Source organism: Stegodyphus dumicola, chromosome 1 (genome assembly GCF_044657685.1).
Source record: "Stegodyphus dumicola isolate Sdum_Otavi_A_Nest chromosome 1, ASM4465768v1".
NCBI classification, from domain to species: domain Eukaryota; kingdom Metazoa; phylum Arthropoda; class Arachnida; order Araneae; family Eresidae; genus Stegodyphus; species Stegodyphus dumicola.
This window is the reverse complement of record NC_140768.1, coordinates 283,481,344-283,505,935: the sequence shown is the minus strand read 5'-3', so window position 1 is coordinate 283,505,935 and position 24,592 is coordinate 283,481,344. Positions and strand designations below refer to the sequence as shown.

General features: G+C 32.0%; 2 protein-coding genes across 2 annotated transcripts in view; one reads left to right on the top strand and one right to left on the bottom strand.

Moving 5' to 3' along the window:
• Window positions 1-8,866: 8,866 nt before the first annotated feature.
• Window positions 8,867-19,308, bottom strand: LOC118195953 (deoxynucleotidyltransferase terminal-interacting protein 1). The gene has a single exon (XM_085807925.1). It carries the CDS (start codon window positions 19,031-19,033, stop codon window positions 17,558-17,560), a length of 1,476 nt encoding a protein of 491 aa, XP_085664051.1. The 5' UTR covers window positions 19,034-19,308; the 3' UTR covers window positions 8,867-17,557.
• Window positions 19,309-19,474: 166 nt separating this feature from the next.
• Window positions 19,475-24,592, top strand: part of LOC118195950 (uncharacterized) — a 162,321-nt gene continuing 157,203 nt past the window's right edge. Inside the window, exon 1 of the mRNA XM_035367293.2 lies at window positions 19,475-19,671. The gene's annotated coding sequence lies outside the window, so the exon portion shown is untranslated. The remainder of the gene's footprint in view (window positions 19,672-24,592) is intronic.

The window sequence follows — 24,592 nt, the reverse complement described above, 5'->3', positions numbered from 1 at the left end:
GCAAATAAATTGATGCAGTTACCTGCATAAAAGATAACTAATATAAGATACCATACAATACTATACAATACTACAATACAATACAATACAAAAGCTAATTATACGATTATAATGAATAAAAATTAACATATTTAACCTGTATAAAGCCAACTGATATAAGATACTATACAATACTAAACAATACCATAATACGATACGATACAGTAGATATACTACAATACTATACAATAAAAATATAAAATACATTCAGTGTTGGTAACAAAAATATACATTTAAAATTGTCATGACACCTGTGATCCTTATGCAGCAAATAAATTGATCAGACAGTTAAATGTGTTACTATACATTTGCAAAGGATGAAATATAGACTTAAGTATGCCACAAATTATGAACATATATTATACCGTGAAAAACACAAAATACATTCAATGTTGGTATAAATACAATGGATATATTTAAAACAATGGATAATGGTTGGATATATTATACAATGAAAATCTCTAGCGACCCCAATACATTCAGTGTTATTATTACACAGAGAATTAAATGTATGATATTACATGGGCAATTGATGAAAAGAAGACAGTAACAGTATAATGTATAGCCAAATATGCAAGTATATGGTATACCGATGTTTAACAGCAACTGGCAAACAATGTATCATTAATACGCACAACTAGATATGCCAAGATATTATATACTATTATACAGTGAAAAACGCAAAATACGTTCAATGTAGATATTATCATAGTGCATTATGAGGGAATACAGACAGTTACATGTTTGATAATACACGGGCAAAAGATAAAAATAAAGACAATAACATTATTATTCATAGGTAAATATGCAGATTTAATATATTCAGATATTTAACAGCACCTGGTAAAAAATGTACCATAAGTACATTGATAGCTGCTATGGACAGCAAAGAGATTATTAGGACAATACATATGCAACAGATAAATATGCAAATTCAATATATACAGATATTTAACAGCACTTGATAATAAATGTGCATATGCAGGCCATGGCTGCTTAAGGATAAGATTGTATGTCACATTCCAGAGAAAGGGGCTCGCACATGAACCCTGTGGGCACCCTCGAGTCTGACATCTATGTACCAGGCCTCCATTATAGGAAATGATCAAATGTCGATCGGACAGATAATGTGCAAGAGTATTATATAAATTGCGGGGGCAATTGGCATCTCTTAATGCATATAGAACTGCCGGCCACCACAGCGTATCGAAGGCGCTCTTTAAATCCACTGAGATAAACGCTGTGTGGTGGCCGGAGAACTTATTGCGCAGGATGGTATCTTGAACTTCCTTTAAAGCATGCAGTGTTGATCTTTTGGTGCGAAAACCGTATTGAAAAGAACACAGATAATTTGTTGAGTGCAAATGAAATCTCAATCGTCCCATAAGAAGTTTTTCAAAAGTTTTGCCAAAAGCTGACAACAAACAAATAAGGCGATAAGAATCGGCTCGGGCTGGATCACGGTGTTTCTTTAAAAATAAGATCACCTGGCCAATTTTAAAACATTGAGGAAAAGTTCCATTATTGAATAGCTTATTAAACAGGCTTTGGAAGAGACTGAGATTGGTGCTAATAATCAATTTGACAATACGGTAGTCAACACCATCTGGACCCGGTGAGCGCTTATTAGGGAGTTGGCGTAAGACTTGCCGAATTTCTTGAGTAGTAAAAATAACATCGTCTGGTGTTTGAAGACTAGAAGTTTGATTTCGAATAGTCTGATGAAAGGAGGAATCAGTTGAATTATCATCTGTAGAAAAAACCGTGTCAAGGACTTCTGATAGAGTTGATTCAGTCAGGTGACTATTAGGACTAAGTGTAGGTAAAAGATGGAAAGTTGCTGGCTTAAACAGCTTGTCGGTCGCAATCTTATGATGAATACCATAAACAGATGTTGTCTCAGAACAAAATTTGCGCCAGCTAGTTAATTTGGCACGTATAATCATTTGTTTGTAATATGCTCTTTCCTGTCGGTAAAGAAGCAGAGTATTGGAGATGATATTATTTCGACGTTCTTGCTTTAGCCGACGTCGAAGAGCTCTACATTTTTGTTGTTGAGTACGAAACTGAGCATTTTACCAATTTAATGTACATAACTTCTTAGTGGTACGAATAGGCAAAACACTATCACATACTATTCGAATGGTAGCCATAAGATCACTAGTAAAATTTTGTAGATCTCCACGAGAATGCAGAGATTGAAGACGAGAATGATAAGAGGCCAAATTGGCTTGAATGGCTGCAGTAAACTGTCTGACCTTTCGGCCAGGTAAATTATAACGCCGTACGATGGAGGTGGCTGTAGTTCCCGCGAGTGAAAAACGTATATAGTTATGGTCTGATAGACTTAGACCCTCAATTACTCGCCAATCTTGAAGAAGAGAGGCCATAGGCAAAGTAGACAAAGTCAAATCTGGCCAACCATGTGAATGTTGACGATCAAAAGTCGGAGGAGCATCATGTGAATTATGTTTCACGAGATTAAAACTGGATATAAAATCTTCCAGAATTCTACCCTTTACGTCCGTAGTAGCATATCCCCACGAAACATTATGAGCATTAAAATCACCAGAAAAGAGCAAATTTGGAACTTGAATTGAGGTCAGTAAATCTTGCATCGCAGAGAGCACAGGTTCGATTTCTGAAGACGGTGAGGAATAAATGGAAACCAGGAGGACTGTCAGATGATGAACTTCCAGAAGAACAGCAACAATATCTCGCTGCGCAGTGACAAGTAAAGGAGACCAGGAAGAATTACAATTGACAATAATTGCACGGGGTGGAAGTACAGGATCTTCCTTTTGATATAGTGTCCAGTGCAGTGGAAAGCCAACCGCCTTACCATTTAGACAATACGGCTCCTGGATTAAGATGAAGTCAATATGCTCAGAAGTAGCATATTCTACAGTCTGTGCCGTCGCAGCTCGAGCATGTTGAAGGTTTATTTGTAGACATTCCGTCGGTAAAGTTCGTTGCAGAAGAGTGGTATTAAGATCTTTTTGTATATGATCCAATGAAGAATCAGATACTAAGTTACCTGATGCTAGACTATAAGGATTGAAGTTAGTAGTCTGTGTTTGCCCTGATGAGCTGGACGCGACGTTGATACTCTGGACAATCGGGGTGGTAGGCGGGATGGGCGAAGTCATATCTGGTACCGTAATGATTATTGGCTTCGCCACAGTTGATGCATTCAGGTGTTTGAGCTGTGCAATCTTTGAGCCCGTGATCTCCTGCACAGTAGCGCTAGTTACTTCTCCTAAGTATGTCCATGGTATAAATGCAATATAGCTACTGTTTCCTTAACAAGCAATAAGGCATATCTTTGCTGCGTGCTAGCGTCAGGACGGCGAGAGCTTGAATGAATGGAAAGGCGTTGACACTGGAGATACCTGGGTGCAGGGAATGCTAAATCTAAATTTAAAAAACTAAAAAAAAAATTTTTTTTTAATTAAGCAGAGTTGTCCTTGGATATTTCCAATTGTTCGAAGCGATGTTTCAAAAGTTTATATGAATACTTTAGAAACAAAACAGTGATTTCTCAGTTAGTTTCAATCAAAACTCGTAATGAGCTAGTACACAACAGTGGAGGGACTTTTCTGCCTAAACGAAAAGAACATGCTTAAAAAAATGTGACGTACGTGTATTGTGAAGTTATATCAAAACAGAAATGTGAGAAGTCTGGTTCTCCTAGGTTTTGAATTCGTGAGCTTTCTAGGCTGGTTTCCTGAAGTTAAGCAAAGCAAATAAGCAATTTTCGAAAGCTTAGTTATATCTGAGTGGCTAAAAATCGCAGCCTCTGCAGATAGCAATGTGCAAATCTCGTACGCTATAGCCAATCATGACTGATCGTCCGAACATATGTTAATTAGTCAGTCAGTGAAGAAGCCAGCAATCTGAAGGATCGAGAAGGTTCATTTAATCTGACACAGTGTTCATATACTTACGTAGAATAATTGTCTATAATATTGAGTCATATAAAAAGTCTCCGCCCTTTTTCGTACATTTTTTAATAACTGGTCAACTTGTCCAATGGTGAACCTGTACATTCTGCAACTGAACTAAATTGTACAACTTTTAAATTCCTCTTTCGGAAGGCTCTTCAATGTTGACGTCATGTTCTTCTTGATGTCTTCAACATCCACAAAACGTGTTCCTTTGACCACAGTTTTGAGTATGGAAAACAAAAAGAAGTCTGCGGGGCCAAGTCAGGAGAGTATGGCAGATGGTGCAGCTCCATGACCTCATGCTTGGCCAAAAACCTCTTCACTGGCAACGCAATGTGGGAGCGGGCGTTGTCATGCAACGTGATGTCGACATTGAAGAGCCTTCCGAAAGAAGACTTTAAAAGTTGTTTCCACAACTTATACAGCCGAGCACAGAAGTGTTTTACGGCAGATGGGATTACTTCAAAACATATTAAAAGGTTACGTTTTTCACACCATCTGTTCTGGTGTTATTAGAGCAGTCCTGGAAATTAATAGCCACACCTTGTAATAACAGAAGACATTTTCAAACTATATACATACATAAAAAGTAGCCGTTTAGTAGTTTTCATGTGAAAGTAAGATTTTCGCTTTGTCCTTTTCAGTTGTTTGACAATACTAAGATCAAGAATGAATTAAGCAACTTCACTGTGCTATTAGTACCAATTTTAAAATAACGAAAAATCTCGCTGTTATACTATTGAAGCAGAGCTTCAGACAGAGTAATCTAGAAGAGATATTCATTTGAAGCAACAAATGAAAATATCTGCAAACCTTTATAAAGGTGCAATAATGAAGACAACGAAATTTTTCAGTCAGTCTGCTGAGACTATACAAACAGGTAAAATTCCATTAACATGCTAAATCTAAATTTAAAAAACTAAAAAATTTTTTTTTTTTTTTTAAATTAAGCAGAGTTGTCCTTGGATATTTCTAATTGTTCGAAGCGATGTTTCAAAAGTTTATATGAATACTTTAGAAACAAAACAGTGATTTCTCAGTTAGTTTCAATCAAAACTCGTAATGAGCTAGTACACAACAGTGGAGGGACTTTTCTGCCTAAACGAAAAGAACATACTTAAAAAAATGTGACGTCAGGTACGTGTATTGTGAAGTTATATCAAAACAGAAATGTGAGAAGTCTGGTTCTCCTAGGTTTTGAATTCGTGAGCTTTCTAGGCTGGTTTCCTGAAGTTAAGCAAAGCAAATAAGCAATTTTCGAAAGCTTAGTTATATCTGAGTGGCTAAAAATCGCAGCCTCTGCAGATAGCAATGTGCAAATCTCGTACGTTATAGCCAATCATGACTGATCGTCCGAACATATGTTAATTAGTCAGTCAGTGAAGAACTCAGCAATCTGAAGGATCGAGAAGGTTCATTTAATCTGACACAGTGTTCATATACTTACGTAGAATAATTGTCTATAATATTGAGTCATATAAAAAGTCTCCGCCCTTTTTCGTACATTTTTTAATAACTTTTTTTATTGAAACTCAATTTTAATCAACTACATATTGATCATTATTATCTATGACCTTTGGCCATTTTTCGGGTAGCTTCATAATTCCATCGGTGTAGAACTTCTGTGTTTATCGTCGATAAAACTGGCCAAGTGATTTTTAGTGGCTCTTCGGTCGGCCAATTTTTTACCATCAAGAGAGTTTTGCAGAAACTGAAACAAATTGCAGAGACAGTTTTTGGAATAAAACAAAATAAAAATTTTTCTTACCGTCAATAAACTTCAATAAATAATGTAATTGTCATTATTATTAATGACTTCTTGCCACCGTGAGGGCAATTTGTATATCCCATTTTTGAAAAATGTTGTAACGTTTGATACGAAAAATTGAGCCAGTAGTTGTTTGATATCTCCTTCATTTTCGAATTTTTTGCCCTTCAAAAATTTTTATAAGGGCAAAAACAAGTTATAATCGGAGGTTGCTAATTCTGGAGATTATGGTGGATGCGACAGAATTTCCCAGTCTAGTTCTGCAATTTTTTGAAGAGTCCCCAAATCAGCATGTGGCCTGGCATTATCATGATGCAGTATAATGTCCTTCCTATTAAACATCGCCGTCCTCTTTTCTTGGACTGCTGTCTTAAAATTGTCTATTTGTTGACAATTTTTCTCCAAATTGAGCTTTTCGTTCGGTTTTAAAATCTCATAATGTATTTGTACTCGAATATCCCACAATATACACAACATTCTCTTATTCAGAGTCAAATTTGGTTTAGAGGTGGAAGGTCTAGGTTTTCCAGGTTCACAATATGCGTCGCCCAAAACGTGGCTTATCAGAAAGGTCGAAATCACATGTTTCAAATTTTTCGAACTACCTTCTGCATGTCCTGTCAAAAACTGTACCTTCATCAAACATTTTCATTAAATTTCTACATGCTTCTGTAGCATTTCTTCCTTGTTGAAATTCGTATAAAATACAGTGGCGTAAATGAACTTTATCAGTAGCCATGGATACATTATCGCTTCACTCACACTTAAGACTAACATGAATCAACTTTGTTTTTGTTAATTTGCTACGTAAGTATTTATACATTAAGCGATAAAAATACACAGCTGAACATGTGCCAAATATGTGCTTAAATGTCGAAAATTCTTGTCATAAAACGGATGGAGCTTTCCAGTATACCGAATACAACCAGTTTTGAAGTATACAGGCTGCGTCAGAAAAAGGTAAACACACTTTGAACTCTCATAGAAAATTTATTTTCGAACTTACAAGGTTAAACTTCTCGGAATAGTACAGTTATACTCCAATTTGAAAAATAAGTATGCTTTGTAGTCAAACTGAATGTTCTAAGTGGTGTTTAAAGTAAATAATCATACCATAATCTTCAGCATCGATACATTTCTGAGTACGAGTCAGGACTGACTCCGTACTTTGCACCAAAATGTCCAGTGGAATTTCGTGCGCATCGCTTGAATATCACAACAGCGTTACGTGGTTTACGACACATAGGGATGGCGTTCGGATCCAATTTTGTGAATGGGTTCAGAAGATGGTTACACGTGAACCAGTATTCATGGGTAACACCGTTTCGCCGAATGAAGCGCATTTTAGACTTCATGGAATTGTTAGTTGGCATAATTGTGTGTACAGGATTGAAGATAATCCTCACATTACTGTTACACAGGCTAAGAATTTACCAAAAGTGTCGTCTGCTTTGTCTCCTAGAATGTGCTGTAATGCCATGTTTTATTACCAACAAGATAGCGACTCTTCGCACTATCACAGGGACGTGCAAGAATACCTGGATCAAAATGTACCAGGCTAGTGGATAGGAAGCAAGGGACCAATCGAGTTTTCTGCGCGCTCTCCAGACCGCTCGATTATTTTATGTGGCACAGTCAAAGATGAAGTGTACCGTCGCAGACTACGTAACCTTGGCACACTTTGGGATGAGTTTCAAGGGGTGTGCGCAAAAATCCCATTACACACTTGTGTGGTAGTATTCACATTGGTGCGAAGTCCGCAAACAGTCGTGTTCGCACTCAGAAATGCATCGATGCTGAAGACCACCATTTTGAACACTTACTTAAACACCATTTGGAAAATCAGTTTGACCAAAAAGTATATTATTTTTCATATACTTTTCCCAGAAATTTAACCTTGTCGGTGGGAAACAAAATTTTTTGACAGTTCAAACTGTGTATGCTTTTTTCTGACGCACCCTATATATAATGCTAACACCTTAATATAATTGTTTTAAAGTTTGGTACTCAGCAGCATCTCTTTGTGGAAAGTAAAGTTACTACCCTGCTTAGGACTGTCAACATTGCACCAACGAATTTATTTCATTTGATATTGAATTAATGAATGGCAGAAAATTATTGGTAACTAATAATCACAGGAAATAAAGTCATAATAACCAAAGAAAAATGCTGCAAGAAAAAGATAATGACTTTTGATTGAAGTTGCATATAATGATACTTTAAATACACTGGTGCTAAAAAAATCAGCAAAAATCGCTAAAAGAAACGGCGAATGTAAAAAGCGGAATTAAAACACACAATTTATATATGAAGTACAGGTTGCATTGCCGAATGCACAATCAAAATTAGCATAAAACCAATCTCGCAGATACACTACAATGTATATTGTTGTATTGTATATACAATACAACAATATACAAATTCTACATACATGAAAATTTGAATACAATATATGAAAAAGAAATGGATTAAGAGGAAATTAAAAATCCAAGATATGAATATAAGGGAATTGGAATTTTTTCTAATTATCAATCATTATTAATTAAATGTGTATTAGAAATTAAATGTATGTCAAATTATATCACAGAGAGTAACTGGAAAAATGAATAAATAATTAAACGTTTCTAATATTAAATACGTAATTTGTAAGAAAAGTTAAATAACTTCAATGATTAAAAATGGAAAACTCAATAAGACATATATTACAATAACATTAGTATGAATTTAGAACTGCTTAAGAAACCTAATATATAGATTTAATAAAGAGAATTTTTTTCATTAAACTAAAACTATTTACCAAAAATGGTAAATTTGAAATTTAAAAACCATTCTACTGTCTAAGATTTGTTAATATTTATCTACACTAGAAAACTAATTTAAGGTGCTTTACAAATCCGATATTTGATTGGTTGATTATGCATCAGTTTTAATGTATGCCATTAATCTATCAGTTTTATTATTCAAAATTAATATACCAACAGCTAAAATCTACAGCTTGGAAACTTTTGAATTCTTGTAGAGAATATACAAGATCTAGCAGATTATTCTTTTAAGCGTTATAAAACTATAAATTAAGCGTAAAAGAAATTCATTTTTACTTTAGCACACGGCAGATTTTTAATTCAATATTTATTTTGCATGCACAGTTTTTACAATATTTGATAAAAAAATACAGGCTTGTAGCCTCAATAAAATGTTGCATTTATGGGGATAAATAACTACTCACCATATACAAGGTGGGGGATGGAAAAGCTGGCTATTGGTCATTGCAGGGTAGTTGGCACTAAGAAAAGAGTCTTCTCATTAGATAAGAAAATAGGTCATCAATTAAATTTCGTGCAGCTGGTATCGTACCTAATATTTGAGCATATGTAATACTTTTTGGCAGGAGGGTTTCGATTTTTTTTCGGTCTTACTGAAAAAAGTTAATAATTTCCCGGACAATTTTCCACTTCTCTAACTTTCCAGGTGAGTGGGAATCCTGAGTTATTTCAGGCGAAGTTAATCTTCATGATTACAATTAAAACAGTACATAATTTAATATGCTTAAATAAATCACTTTTATGGTTATTTAATGAATAATTAATACATTTCCACCCATGTCTCCTTTTAAATTGAATAAACATAAAGCTATCACAGAAAACAAAAATAAAACCATGAATATATTTTCAGAACATTTTTATGAGTTATTTACATAATTTGAAAATTACAAAAAGGAGGGCAAATTTGATAATAAAATAACTCACATACATTTATTTAAAAAGTAAATATATAATTATTATTTCCAAATAACACAGTATTTTATATAAAATTTTGGTACCTTTGTAGTATCCCATCGACCATGAAAGTTGGCGAGGATCCTGCCAAAGTTGCACCACTCATTACTGCAATATTTTCAATATATATAAAAAAGAATAATAATAATTGGTTGAATCATTTAATGGCAGGAAGAATGAAATGTGTGTTCGACATTCATTAATCATGTGGGTTTAATGTTTTAGTTTTAAATAATAACCCCTTGAAAAGTTCTGTTTGCTTCTCTATTTGTTTATTTTAATAAGCAATCAATACTTGACCAACTTCTTTTTGCACTTCATAAACATGCTTCTGTCTGTTTCTGCTATTCTGTTAGGCCCTCTGATTTTACTGTAAGCTCTTTTTAGCATAATTTGAGTACAAAATTCTTGCAAGCAATTGTTCCAATGTATTACTATTTAGTCGGCCAATTAAGCTGACCATATCGTGTCCATTAATACACACATTTCCAAAGCAAGATCCTTTAACTTTGAGAATAATTCGCAGCTTCCTTTTCTACAGCAGGTAGGTAGAAGTTCCAATTTCCCTCCCCCCCCAAATTTATGAAAAAAATACAGCAGTAACAATTAATAATTTATATCCTTGTATTCAACGTGACAAAACGTGGCTTACTGAGAATCAATCAAGGTTACATCAAATGAAAGTGCAGATGTTACGAGTGCTGTTATATTGCAATTATCCATAACTGGCGGGAAATCACACTGCTTGGCAACAGTTTTATGGTCGACAGGATAATACATAAGTACCAAAATTTTTATATAATCATACAACACAGTATCATTAAGTGTGCAGGTATTCAAATAAGTATGCATGCTGCTCTTTTACATTAATGTGTCTTGCAGGAAAAATCTCAATAACAAAGTTATTTATTTCTACGTTATTCTGATTTAGAAACATAATTAATTCAACAACCATCTTTTGCCTCTAACATCCATTTGCTAGAAGATAGATGAATATATCCATCATTTAATTGTATCACAGAAAATGTTGCCAAAGATGTATCATATAAGGCAGACCAATATATCACCTATAAAAAAGGAAACAGACATCACAAACATTTATGCCTTCTCTGGGATACAATTCAGCCTATCAATGTACTGCTTTGCTAACTATCACAATAAAATAGGCAACATTCCAGGTCATTGTGATCCCAGTAATCTCTATTTATAAAGGCTTAAAAAAAGTGAGATTAGTTATGAAAATCACACATTTCAAATACATTAAAATAACACTCAAATATATCAGTACTTTTTTCACCATTAAGTGCAATAATAATGAAAATATTCATATACATCAAATGTACACTGATATCTTGACTTAAGTACCTTGATTTCATCACCAATTTCAAATAGAAAGAAAATGGATGTGTTTACAATTCAGGCATGTTTAAGGAAATTTTTCACATGGATCAAGCAAATGCATTCACATTCAATAATCTTCTGTAATTACAGAACCAGTTTTCTTGAGAAAACTAATCTTAATCCAGTTAAGGAGATGAACCAACTCTCACAGCAAGCTCATAGCAATATAGAGAAGCATATTCATGGGTAACTGAAAATCACATTAATTTGAGGGCACTTAGACATACAGGAAAGACGAATATTTCATACTTAACTGAAAAGTATTATAAATAATTTAGTTATATTTTCAAGCAGACTGATTAACTTTTAATGAATAACTTAACAGCATTTGTTATTTCAGATTACATACTTCATAAAAACAACACTCAAAGTACAAGAAGCACCAAAAAAAAAAAAAAAAAAAAACTAATTTTTACCCCCTTCTGAAAAAAAAAAGGTGCCATACCCAAACAAATTTTATTTTTTAAAAATGGAAGAATCACATGAGCATATTGATTACAATAAGATTTAAAACATTAAGCTCATAAGCTAAAACTTGGAATGGAATGTTATTTGTTCTGAACCTGTTGTTCTCGAATCTGTTTGTTCTCAAAGAGAATGGCTGAATTCAACACAACTATTTCCATTCCATTACAGGAAATCCAATAAAACGTTTCTAAAAGTTACAAGACGTTTAAAAATTTTAATTTACAATTCAATAAAGATAACTTAAACCAATATTGTTTGTGACTTCAAAGCATAATAAACAGACACTTCACTCTCCCATTACGAGATCATTAAACTTTTATTATTGTGACGTAAATTACATAAATTATATGATGTATTAATAATAATTAATTTATGATGTATTAATAATCTTTGCATCACATGCAATTTTTATAAACTTTAATTCCATTAATAACAAATTTTTAATTAAATGCGAATGGATATTGTGTTTATTTTCTTCGTTGAAACTTATTAATTAAATGTACAGCAAAATCATGCCCATTTCTATATAATATCTACAGAAATTTAACTCAGTTTTCTTCACTCATCTAAAAATTAATTACAATGCAGTTTAAGGTATTACAGTATTACATTATTAATACATTATAACCATTTTCATGCATATACGTAAATCTCAAAACAATGCAGAATTTCCTGCAAAACAATCATTTATACAACATAAGTAAATTCAATTTTATAACATCAGTCTATCATTTACAAAATAATTTCACACAGTATACACTTTTACAAAGTAATATGTCATTTCATGATTTCAACAAAACAGATTTCAAAAACCAAGGTCATTTAATAAATTATACAAAATATATACATTTCAGACTTTACAGCCTTTTTTCAGATACAGATAATTTAAACCAAGTAATTGCAGTCCCTGAAGTAGATCTAATTATATATCTAATCAAAATAATGAGTCATTTGTGGTTTTATAGAAAACTTATAGGAAAACATGGGCTTGAGATATAAAGTATAATTTTAAAAATCTGAACAAATTTTTGGCATCAGAAGTATCATCAGTGTAGTTTTTCCAAATCTTGGGGCTGTTACTCCATATCATTATCATATTATATTAAGCTATCATATCATTTACCATCCATATGATTATGCAAATGTGGCCAGTGCAGGAGACATAAGATCTTTAATTTATTTTATACATGGTTTTTAGCAAATAGCCAATGTCTAAAATGCTATCATTCAATGTGGCCTAACAGCACACTGGAAAAGAAACACGTTAATAAGCAATTTAAAATCAGACAAAAGAGCAACCTTAGATTGGCTTTAGATTTTGAATAAAATTTTATCAATTTCAATGTTTTGACATATTATGATGTTAAATTATTGAGAACTGGATTGGAATTAATGCCATTACTAAAGAAAGAGAATTTTCATGAATGTAAAAGGAAATGGAAATCCAGTTCATCAGCTTTTTTCAGCTTAGCGCATAAATTTTGCAAAACTAAAGTTAACATTGTGGTTAAAGGGCCAGCTATGATTCGTTACTGAAGATTTAATTCTTTCTATTTTTTTAACACAGAATTTGCATTCTTTGAAGATAATTTTAATTATTCTTTCAGTATATATCAGTCAAATAAGTAAACTGCATAAAGTTATTTTCCTCAAGTACAATTTTTACATTTATATTTCTCCTATCACTTGATGTTTAATAATTACCGACACATTTTACTTGAAATGAACTAATTCAAAAGTAATTTTAATTATTGTTATTATATGTAATATACAAAATTCCCTAAAAATTCAAAGGCAGTCATATATGACTACTCACTAACTCCAACTTCATTAAAGATAATTTCAAAATAATGAAAACACATACTTATTCATATAATTTCGTTTAGTTTTTTCATAACCGTATAACCAGGATATCTTAAAGATAATTTTGTGATCTTTATTTAATAGAAACAAAATATCAGATTATTTGTATTAATCATTTTCCAAACATTTTTCATTTTTATTAAGAAAAATTATTATATATATGGCTACTAAGAAGATTATTTGCAAAAGCATCACTGCTTTATTTTTCTGACATTTTACACATTATTATCTCTAAATGTGTACTTTCTCCATTAAATACAGACTTGTTATTCAGATATACCTCAGAATATTGTGGATTTTTAAACCACTACAATCCAAGAGTTTTTTTTTTTTTTTTAATCAAAAAAAAGTTTAATAACTTTAACTGTGCAATAGCATTTTGATCTAAAGAAACAACACATAATTTAAATATTTTCTAAAACTTTAATTTTCATCTGCTAGTCATAATATGCTTTTATTCTCTGATCTCACATTTTGCCTCAGTGATGAAGAATGCTGAAAATTATAAAAGCCTTGAGATTTCTTTTAATATAATAGAAAAGAAATTAGCAACACCAATTTACTCTTATTTTCACAAAGAATTTTTCCACATATGAAGCTGTTCAGCATCAGAGTATAAATAAAATACTTCTGTTCAGAATCATTTTAACAAGTAGATCTTATTTTGAATATAAATTTCTTTCGGTTCATAACTTGGTTTACCATTACGTCTAAGAGGACCTATTTAATATATATGGGCTAAATGATCTATGTGTCTTTCTACCTAGGATAAGAGACCAGCACCTCTTCCTTTTATATAAAATACTTAGAGCCATTTTATAGTTATTACTTATGATACTTTCAATTAAAAATGAAAGGAAACTACAAAATGGCACAAAAGTTAATACATTAAAGCATACATAAATACAGTATATTCTGACAAAAGGAGAAATCCTAGTTATGAAATTAATTTTTAATTACGCATATGCATGCATGACCTTAAGAAAACCTGCATGCATACCTAAGAAACCTAAAGAAGACAATAAGTATTATTAAATTTTAGCATATACAATTTGTAACAAATTTATGATTTGTACAAATTTATGATAAATGATAGGACAAAAGTTTCCTTGTTGGAAAAAAAAAAAAAAAAAAAAAAAAAAAAAAAACTAATAAAACATGTCCATATTCAGTATAATTTAAAAAAAGAAATATTATGGCTAATCAATAATTCCTACAGCATAGCTCTCAGTCTTGAAATGGCCCACCAGCGACTGAGCGGTAAAGTCGCTGAACACTGGTAGTTCAGTCCGAGGTTCGAATTCCGCGAACGGGCTGGCTGCATGGGTGTTTTCGTGGTTTTCCCCATGTGTAATGTGTATACGAGCCAGTTTACCCTAGAAAGTGCTCCACGAAGGCATCCCTCTCCTTAGGCAGACAGCCCTCAAGGCTTTGCCATAATTAAATAACCTAACCTCAGTCTTGAAATGTAAAAAACAGAAAGTTTTTCAGAGTTTTTTAAATTTTGCAGCAATACGATCTGAAAAGAACTCCATATTGATTTAATTCACTTTATGGTTCAAGTTAATGAACTATTTATAATATGAATCTGATGCAAAATATATTAATATCCAATTAGATAATATGAATTTCATTTTCTTTGGCCAAGTTAATTTTGTAAATGTTTTATATTTTTATTGATAAAATGCTGAACAGGAATAGAAAGCTTTCATTTATAAAAGTACTTTCAAATAAAAAAAATGGATGTGAACACCACGACTTCCTTGTACGGCCTACTAAATTATACACATTTTCCGCACTGCATTTCCTCATATTATTCTAACGTAATTAACTAAGCCCTCAAGGCAAAATGAAAATGACATCAGAAACTGCAAATTTTTAAAATTAAATGTACTACAAAATTTCAAAGTTAAACTTACAATTTTAACAAGTATAAAACTTTCCAAAAGTATAACTATATTAACCTGGAGATCACATTAAAAGTTAGATTTCATTATTTGTGGATAATGAATATTTTTTTTTTAAATTGACACTGCCAAAATATGAATATTTTTGTCGTTTAAAACACTTCTGTAATGTCTATGACCAATGACTGGGAAAGTAGATACTGGGTACTTTTAAGCCAAGTAAGGGGTAGGTATACATTTGGTACTGCTGATTGCAAAAAAAAAAAAAAAAAAAAAAAAAGAAAGGTGCATGACTAGATGTTATAGCAGTCTCGTATACAAAATTTCATCATTCTACAGCTAATTGTAGAGTTATGTCAGACACATACATACATACATATGTAGATATATAAGCATATATACAGACATCATGAAAAAATTCTTTTTGTATCTACTTTACAATCCATTTTGGAAAAAAATGTGCATTATTTTTTACATATGTACAGAAGTCATGAAAAAAAAATTGTAGAAATGGATTTGGAAACAGTCAAAATGCACATTTCTATTGAAATATGATACTCAAAATTTTCCCGATTACAGTATTTTATATTTGTACAAGGAAATAATAAAAACAAAATTAGTAATGCACATAAATTAATAATTGATATACATAAATAAACTTAGTCATATACCATAAGTTGCTGTAGGATAAAATCGTACAAAAATATTTACTAATTAATCATTAATAGAATTTTTATAAAATTTCAAGAAATGTTTACATTATTTACCAAACTGTCTTAAAATCTGAAGCAGATCAGGACAATTCAAATCAAATAAAATTTGATATGAAAAATTATGAATAAAATCACCAAGATAGGAGAATGATATTTGCATGAAGTTTGAATTTCATTCATTGCCTTCCTTAATAAAGGCTAAAATTCAAACACTGGGAGATTATGAGTTTAGAGTAGACTGAAGGGTACCTCTTGTATTATCGCAAAGTTGTTGTTTCATTTATGGTAACCTGAGTAGTTGAATGTTCCATAAATATACTTTTATCAAGAATTGGGTGCTCCTTTGACTTTTTAAGTGAAAATATATCGATGTGTACATGGACAAAGGGAGTGCGCAATGCCAAGTTTGTGCAATTCTCTGGTGATTTTTTTAAGTCAAAGTATGTTGACATGTACATGGATAAAGTCAAGGGAATGCGTAATGCCTAGTTTGTGCAATTCTGTGATTTTTTTTTTTTTTTTTTTTTCCCAAGTGAAAATAGGATTCTGTGTTCTTTTTAAGATAGATAGGAGTATGTGATTTTTTTTAAGTGAAAATCGCCGTTATGTAACGCCAAAATAAAAAATCAAATAATTGCACAAACTTGGTATCCATGTACTGCCAAAAATTGCCAAGGGGTACCCCTAAATATATTTTTACTGATTGTGATCTACTAAGAGAACCAAAGACATGATGAAAACTGAGAAAGTTGACAGATACAGTACAGAAAAGAAGGAATAATAGGCCTATGTTCAATAAGCAACTGCTTTATAGGCTACAGAGTATCGTTTTTTCATTCAGAATATTACAGGTTATTTTACATTATGCATATTGAATAAGTTTATTACCTTTTAAATACCACATTATTAATTTGAATAAGTAATCTGGATAATTTTCAGATTGGTGATATCTGGACATTAATGATGACAAATTTCTTTTTTACTAAAATAAACTACCATTATTTCATTGATTATTATCACCTTTACAATTGTTGCCGAGTAAATATTCCACCAAAAGTTTGACCCTTTGATCTCCAACTGAGAAGGAAGCAAATTTTTATTAGATTAATAAAACTAAACAGTACTTACATATTAACACAACCACCTTAGTTCAGTTTGGCAAATTTTATGAAGAGAAAAAATTAGTTTCTGCTATAAAAAAATATATATATACATATTTTATGTTTTAGCCATGTATTTACTAAAAAAAATAAACTTTTTATAAGCAGGCTTTTGTTTATTTTGTGCTGGTGAAAATTTGATGACAGTGATTTAGAGAAGATTCAATGCATTGGTCCTACAGTGATTTTGCAGCAAAATAACGTTTTCCTGTTGAAATTTTACTCAACTTTCTTTCAGTGCAGGCAAATCCCACAAACACATATTTTAAAATAAAGTTTAAGACAAAAAATAATCATCATTTATCACTAAAAACTGTTAAAATTTGAAATTTAAAAAAAAAAAAAAATTGCATACCAAAATGGCAAAGAAAACAACATTTAAAACCGAAGAATTATCATCTGCATGGTTACCTACTGTTATGCTTGTGGTTGCCAGAGTTTAGTGTGTTCTGAAACATTTGTGATTCCTATTGAGGTGGTTGTGAAAATAAGTAAGTATCAATTAAATGTTTAAGTCAGGGAGTGGTTCCTATGTCAAATGGCGCAGACAATGGAGGTTCAAATGTTGTGCTGAGATCAGATGGCGCAGGTGAAATTTCAGGTTGAGCTGGACTAACATCTTCAAATCCAGTACCTAAACTAAACGGTGAAGGATCTGTAGACCGCATATCTGAATTTAAAAGGTCTAGATCATCTGTAGGTGAAGCAGTACCAGATCCATGCTTTTCATCAGATGTAAAATCTTCAATCTTTACATCAACATTCCCATCAGAATTTGATGCAGGTGGCCTACCACGTTTTCTGGAAGGAATGTCAGTTCGCATATGTAACATAGTTTGTTTCATTTTTTGAATGATAGAATCAGGAACAGTAAAACCAACTATTTCATCAGTCATAAGAGCAGGATTATTTCGATATTCCTCCGATTCTGCAAGTTCTTTTATGTCTTCAACCAGTAGCATATAAGCTTTCCCTCCAGTAGCTGGCATTAAATTATGATCATACAGCCATTGCTTATCTTCCTGATCACCAGAGTACTTGAAAATCTCAGGGTGTTTAATATATAATCTGCCTCGAGTAGCTCCAAGTCCAAGAGCTTTGTTTGCCTTAGCTCCCATTATGAATCGAGTATCAGAAGTTAATCGAGAAGGATCCCATTTTGGACCTTCTCTCCTTACTTGTTCAATTTTAAATTTCATTGGTGTCGAACGTCCTGAAGAAATGTTAGGTGGCCTACCTTTCCTCCGTTTTGGTTTCACTGGAATAAAACTGGCTTCAGAGTCTGTATCAGAATCCTTACGCTTTTTTAATAAAGTTTTGGAGAAATTATTATTATTTGCTTTTTGCTCACTCGATGAGCCATTCTCTGTTTCCACAAAATCAGCTGGACTACCTCCTCTATTAGCAGTACTTTGGTACATTTTTTTGGCTTCTTCCAGAATTTGCCGACAAACACTATGAATATGTTGATCAGACACAGAGTTCTCCCCATTATTGATTTTTATATTTTCAATACCTGGCTTAAAAAATTTTTCAACGTACTTTTGAATAATATCATCAATTTCTTTATTTATAAATTTCTGCATGTTTTGTCTCAATACATCAAGGGATTTTGCAGTTCCAGTGACAAATCCCAATCTTGCCCTCTGCATAGCTACAGCTTGAGATCTGTAGGCAGTGCGGTAACTTGTAGTGCTAGTTGGAAAATTACTCAAATTATATGACCTCATATTAAACGTATTTTCCCATTTAACGAATCCTAACGGCTGGAATGCGTCCGATATGTCAGAGGAATATTTATCACTCTTAAAATATATATTGACACCTTTATTATTCGTACCAAAGAAACGCAATTGTTGGTTTTCACTCTTGGATGCATAGGAAGTTGTTACCTCAAACTTTGGAGTGTGCCAGGTAAAAACATTAGTTTTGTCACCACTATTTTCTCTATCTGTTGGGGAGTAAACTCTTATTTCAGGCACAGCAGACATTTTGATATTATTACCAATTTATAAAATGACTCCAATTATTTATAAATCGATTGCACTAAACGAGATGTAAAGAGTTAAAACATTCCCAAACAGCATTGTTATTTCCGTATCAACAATTGTACAAAATTACTTTGTTTTCATTTTTCAGTACAATTCATGGTGACAAGTTTAGTTGACCAGCAGTTGCAGCAATCGTCATCTTTCATTTACGTTAACTTGATTATCAACTCGGAGTGGTCTAAATATTTCTACAGCTACATTCCTTCCTTATTAACTACACTTTCATTTTGAATTAATGGAAAAAAATCCGTACTGCTTGCAGTGAATCGCATTACTTGCACTCTCAAAATGAATTATAACTTATTTTTAATGTTGGTATGGCTTAAACACGTAACTGAAACCGTCAGAATTTATTCGCGCGATATGTAAACAAGACAAATGTGCCGCGCGTTAAGTTTTTCAATATTTTTTTATAAGTATTAAAATTCCACTGCTATTTCTGTAATTTTTTTTTAGAAGATCGTGTAAATTTTTGTGCAAAGCTTATAAAGAAAGGCATTCATCATAAACAAATATTTCTTGTGGTTCTTTTACTTTTTCACCCTCTAGCTAGGTTACATTTAATGTATTAATATTAAGTAAGTACTTAATATGGTATATTGTTGTTGTTTTTGTTTATTTATAATCAGTGATAGTTTATTTTTAATTTGAAAAGATGAAACTCAGTGTCGTACATTTTAATCTATATTTAGAACCACATCTTCGTAATTTACGTATTGTCATATATACATAATACACTAAGGTCACCAGATTTTAACATTGGTAAAGCGGGACACCATTTACCGGGGGGGGATACTTGCTTAAAAATTTGGTCTATATAGAGCAACACAAATTTTAATAGAATGCAAAAATAGTATTGTAATATATTTTATTTAATTTGAACAGAAGTACAAATTACAAATATAATACATTAAAATTTACGTATAGTATTATTTTATTCTTTGGCATATTTCTCATTTCGGTGAATTCTTTTAGTAGACTGATGTCGTTTTTTGTTGAATAACTTTTGGAGAACTTGTGATGTACAAGATCTGAAGGAATGATTGTGATTAGCATGAAAAGACATTAAGTCTTCTGCTAATGCTAATTTCTTTTCTTCATCTCCATAAATTGTTTTCTGAAAGAATTCCTGCATTTTGGAGGAAGATGCAGGTACTGTTTAAATATCTTTTTTGTTTCTGTGTCCCCGAGTGCTTTGAAATCTCATTCTTCCAGCCGGATAAAATAGAAAACTCACCGTTACATTTCTCACATTTTGCCATGTAATCGCTTTTGGTTTTTTTTAACAAAAGGAAATTTACTTCTTAGATCATCTTTGAATTTGTATCTTCTGTTCTTACTCATTATGTTAGAAATCTAAATAAGTAATTTATTGTATATTTATAAATTTTTATCTATATGTATTGCTTAAAAACACAGTAAGTAGGTACATAATTCCATGAACATATTTTATTGTTAGTTAAAAAATTAAATTAATTTATTTCTTATAAAGTAACTATATTTTGAAAATTATTTTAATTTAATCCTATATTTCTTCCTTTGAATTTACCTTAACGTAAGTCGTAAGCATCACTTCCGAGGCCAACACTAGACCTTTTCCCGCCACTATAAAATATAAATAAAAAGAGTACTGTCTGCTAAATTCATAAAAATTTGGTTAATCTTTGGATTAGGGTAACTTAGGGATTTTTTGGCGAAAATTTGGCGACCAACCCTGCTACAGCAACCTGCGGTTGATCTTTACAATATGGTAACTGGTAGTTTGGCGACATTTTGGAGGCGATAAAGGTTACTACCTGGGACTTTGGTAATAATGTGAGCAGTACTCAGTTCTGATTACGCATTATTTTGTGTGAGGGAAATGAGAGATCATGGGATATGTCATGTGATATTAATGGACGAATTACGGTTCTTTAATCGGAAAAGGGGGGAAATCGGGAAAAAATCTGAAAGTTCTGTATTTGGCTTTAATTCTGTGTTGTGTGAAACAGTGTTCGTGAATTTTTTGATCCCATGGCCATAACTAAAGTGAATTCAAAATGGGTATTTATGTATGTATTAATTTAATGTATGTGCTCATTTATATTTTAAGTAGTGTTTTTGAATTTAATTATATTTTAATTAAACGATAGTTATTTTGTGAATTTTATGTTTGTAGGAATTTGGTATACGTTTTAGTTGAAGTAAACGTGCATGGAAATAATTTAAATATCTGACACTAAGTATTTGTAATGGTTGCGGTATGAATTCGTTGGTGATGTGTATAATGTAATAGATGATTTAGAGGTAAAAGTTTTTGGATATTTTATTTATTTTATATGTGGAAATGTTCATATTTGGAAAGGGTAAATACTTTTTCGCGATCAGGTAATTTCATATACGTTCTTTTTACCGGGTTTAAAGATTGAGAAAATTGTCATGTATTTTCGTGAAATTTTTCTAATTTATGAGAAAAAAGCAGTGTACATGGATATAGTGAAAAGTGTGCGCAATGCCATTTTTGTGCAATTCTGGGATGTTTTTTTAAGTAAAAATAAGTCGACGTGTACATGGTTAGTGATATTTTAATTAAATGATAGTTATTTTGTGAATTTTATGTTTGTAGGAATTTGGTACACGTTTAAGTTGAAGTAAACGTGCATGGAAATAATTTAAATTTTTGATACTAAGTATTTGTAATGCTTGCGGTATGAATTCGTTGGTGACGTGTATAATGTAATAGATGATTTAGAGGTTTTTGGATATTTTATTTATTTTATATGTGGAAATGTTCATATTTGGAAAGGGTAAATACTTTTTCGCGATCAGGTAATTTCATATATGTTCTTTTTACCGGGTTTAAAGATTGAGAAAATTGTCATGTATTTTCGTGAAATTTTTCTAATTTATGAGAAAAAAGCAGTGTACATGGATATAGTGAAGAGTGTGAGCAATGCCATTTTTGTGCAATTCTGGAATGTTTTTTTAACTAAAAATAAGTCGGCGTGTACATGGTTTATGTGTATGTGTTATTTTGAAAAACGCGTAAGGAGTATGGTATTGTGCACTTTTTCCCAATTTTGCAGTGAATATTTGTCATGATTAAGCAGTTTTGTTAGATAAAATTTCTAGCATAAGTGTAATTCCTCTAGTAGATTGTTGGAAGAAGTGGTCAGTAGATAAAAAGAAAAGAAACATGTCTTTACTTCATGAAGACAAAATGGCGGCGGGAAAAAAAATAGAGGGTTGCTGTAGAAGAGTTGGTCGCCAAATTTTCGCCAAAAAAACGCCAAGTTACCATAATGTAAAGATCAACCCAACCGGCTAGTTTTTTATTATTATTATTATTATTATTATTATTATTATTGGTTGATCAACCCAACCGGCTACTTTATTATTATTATTATTATTATTATTATTATTATTGGTTGATCTTTACATTATGGTAACTTGGCGTTTTTTTTTGCGAAAATTTGGCGACCAACTCTCCTACAGCAATCCTCTATTTTTTTTCCCCGCCGCCATTTTGTCTTCACGAAGTAAAGACATGTTTCTTTTCTTTTTATCTACTGAACACTTCTTCCAACAATCTACTAGCCGAATTACACTTATGCTAGAAATTTTATCTAACAAAACTGCTTAATCACTAATTGACAAATATTCACTGCAAAATTGGGAAAAAGTGCACAATACCATACTCCTTACACGTTTTTCAAAATAACACATACACATAAACCATGTACACGCCGACTTATTTTTACTTAAAGAAACATCCCAGAATTGCACAAAAATGGCATTGCTCACACTCTTCACTATATCCATGTGCACTGCTTTTTTCTCATAAATTAGAAAAATTTCACGAAAATACATGACAATTTTCTCAATCTTTAAACCCGGTAAAAAGAACATATATGAAATTACCTGATCGCGAAAAAGTATTTACCCTTTCCAAATATGAACATTTCCACATATAAAATAAATAAAATATCCAAAAACCTCTAAATCATCTATTACATTATACACGTCACCAACGAATTCATACCGCAAGCATTACAAATACTTAGTATCAAAAATTTAAATTATTTCCATGTACGTTTACTTCAACTAAAATGTATACCAAATTCCGGCAAACATAAAATTCACAAAATAACTATCATTTAATTAAAATATAATTAAATTCAAAAACACTACTTAAAATATAAATGAGCACATACATTAAATTAATACATACATAAATACCCATTTCAAATTCACTTTAGTTACGGCCATGGGATCCAAAAATTCACGAACACTGTTTCACACAACACAGAATAAAGCCAAATACAAAATTTCCAGATTTTTTCCCGATTTCCCCCCTTTTCCGATTAAAGAACCGTAATTCGTCCATTAATATCACATGACATATCCCATGATCTCTCATTTCCCTCACACAAAATAATGCGTAATCAGAACTGAGTACTGCTCACATTATTACCAAAGTCCCAGGTAGTAACCTTTATCGCCTCCAAAATGTCACCAAACTACCAGTTACCATATTGTAAAGATCAACCTTATTATTTTTTTACTCAAAATTTTTTTCTGCTAGTCGAATCTGCTAGTCGAATTACGCTTATGCTAGAACTTTTATGGAGCAAAAGTGCTTAATCATGAGGAAGATTAAGTGCGAAATTGGGAGAAAGTGCAGAATCGCTCACTGCTTGCCGCGTTTTTAAGAATTGCACATACACGGTATCATCCATGTACACGTCGACCTATTTTCACTTAAAAAACAGCCCAGAATTGCACAAAAATGGCATTGCACACACTCTTGACTCTATCGATGTACACTGCTAAAGTCCTAGCTATTTACCTTTATCGCCTTACCAAAATGTCGCCAAACTACCTGTTACCATATTCCAAAGATTAGCCGAAAATTTATGTGTTTATGAAATAAATAAATAAATTACGTACCTAAATTATCTGAATAGCTGATTTGTTGATATCACTTGTTTAACTAGCACCAACACTCAGTACAATGTGTATCGTCTGAGAGACAGTTCCAAAATGTTTTCGTCATTGCCAATGCCAAAAAATGCCATCAAATCCAAACAATGGTGCTCGAATTCTTATAACTGATCAATAATGCGAACTTTAATAAGCAGTTCTCGATAATGAGTTGTTAACAATTATTTGTTATTATAAAAATTTAACATTATAAAATTAACAAAAATAATATAAGACTCATATTCTGGCGAAGTAGCCACATGGCAGCCGAAAACTGTATTCTCCCGTCGTTCCCTACCGCGTTATGCATTCTTTCCAAAAATCAAGATTTTTTAAAACGCTGTGGGACAAGTTGTTAAAAATCGGGGACATTTATCTGGTCACCTTAATAAACACACGTGTAATGCCTTTTTTGTTAGAAAACTATTTTAGGGGTTCTCAGTGCGATTCAAGAAAATTATTTGTCACTTCAAACCCTGGGTCAGTAAATGGGAAAAGATTTTGCCAAAAACTTGCATTACCACAGTTTACAATGGT

Bases quoted from the DNA above. Each gene is read 5' to 3' on its own strand.
- LOC118195953 (XM_085807925.1), bottom strand. From the start codon at position 19,033: ATGTCTGCTGTGCCTGAAATAAGAGTTTACTCCCCAACAGATAGAGAA.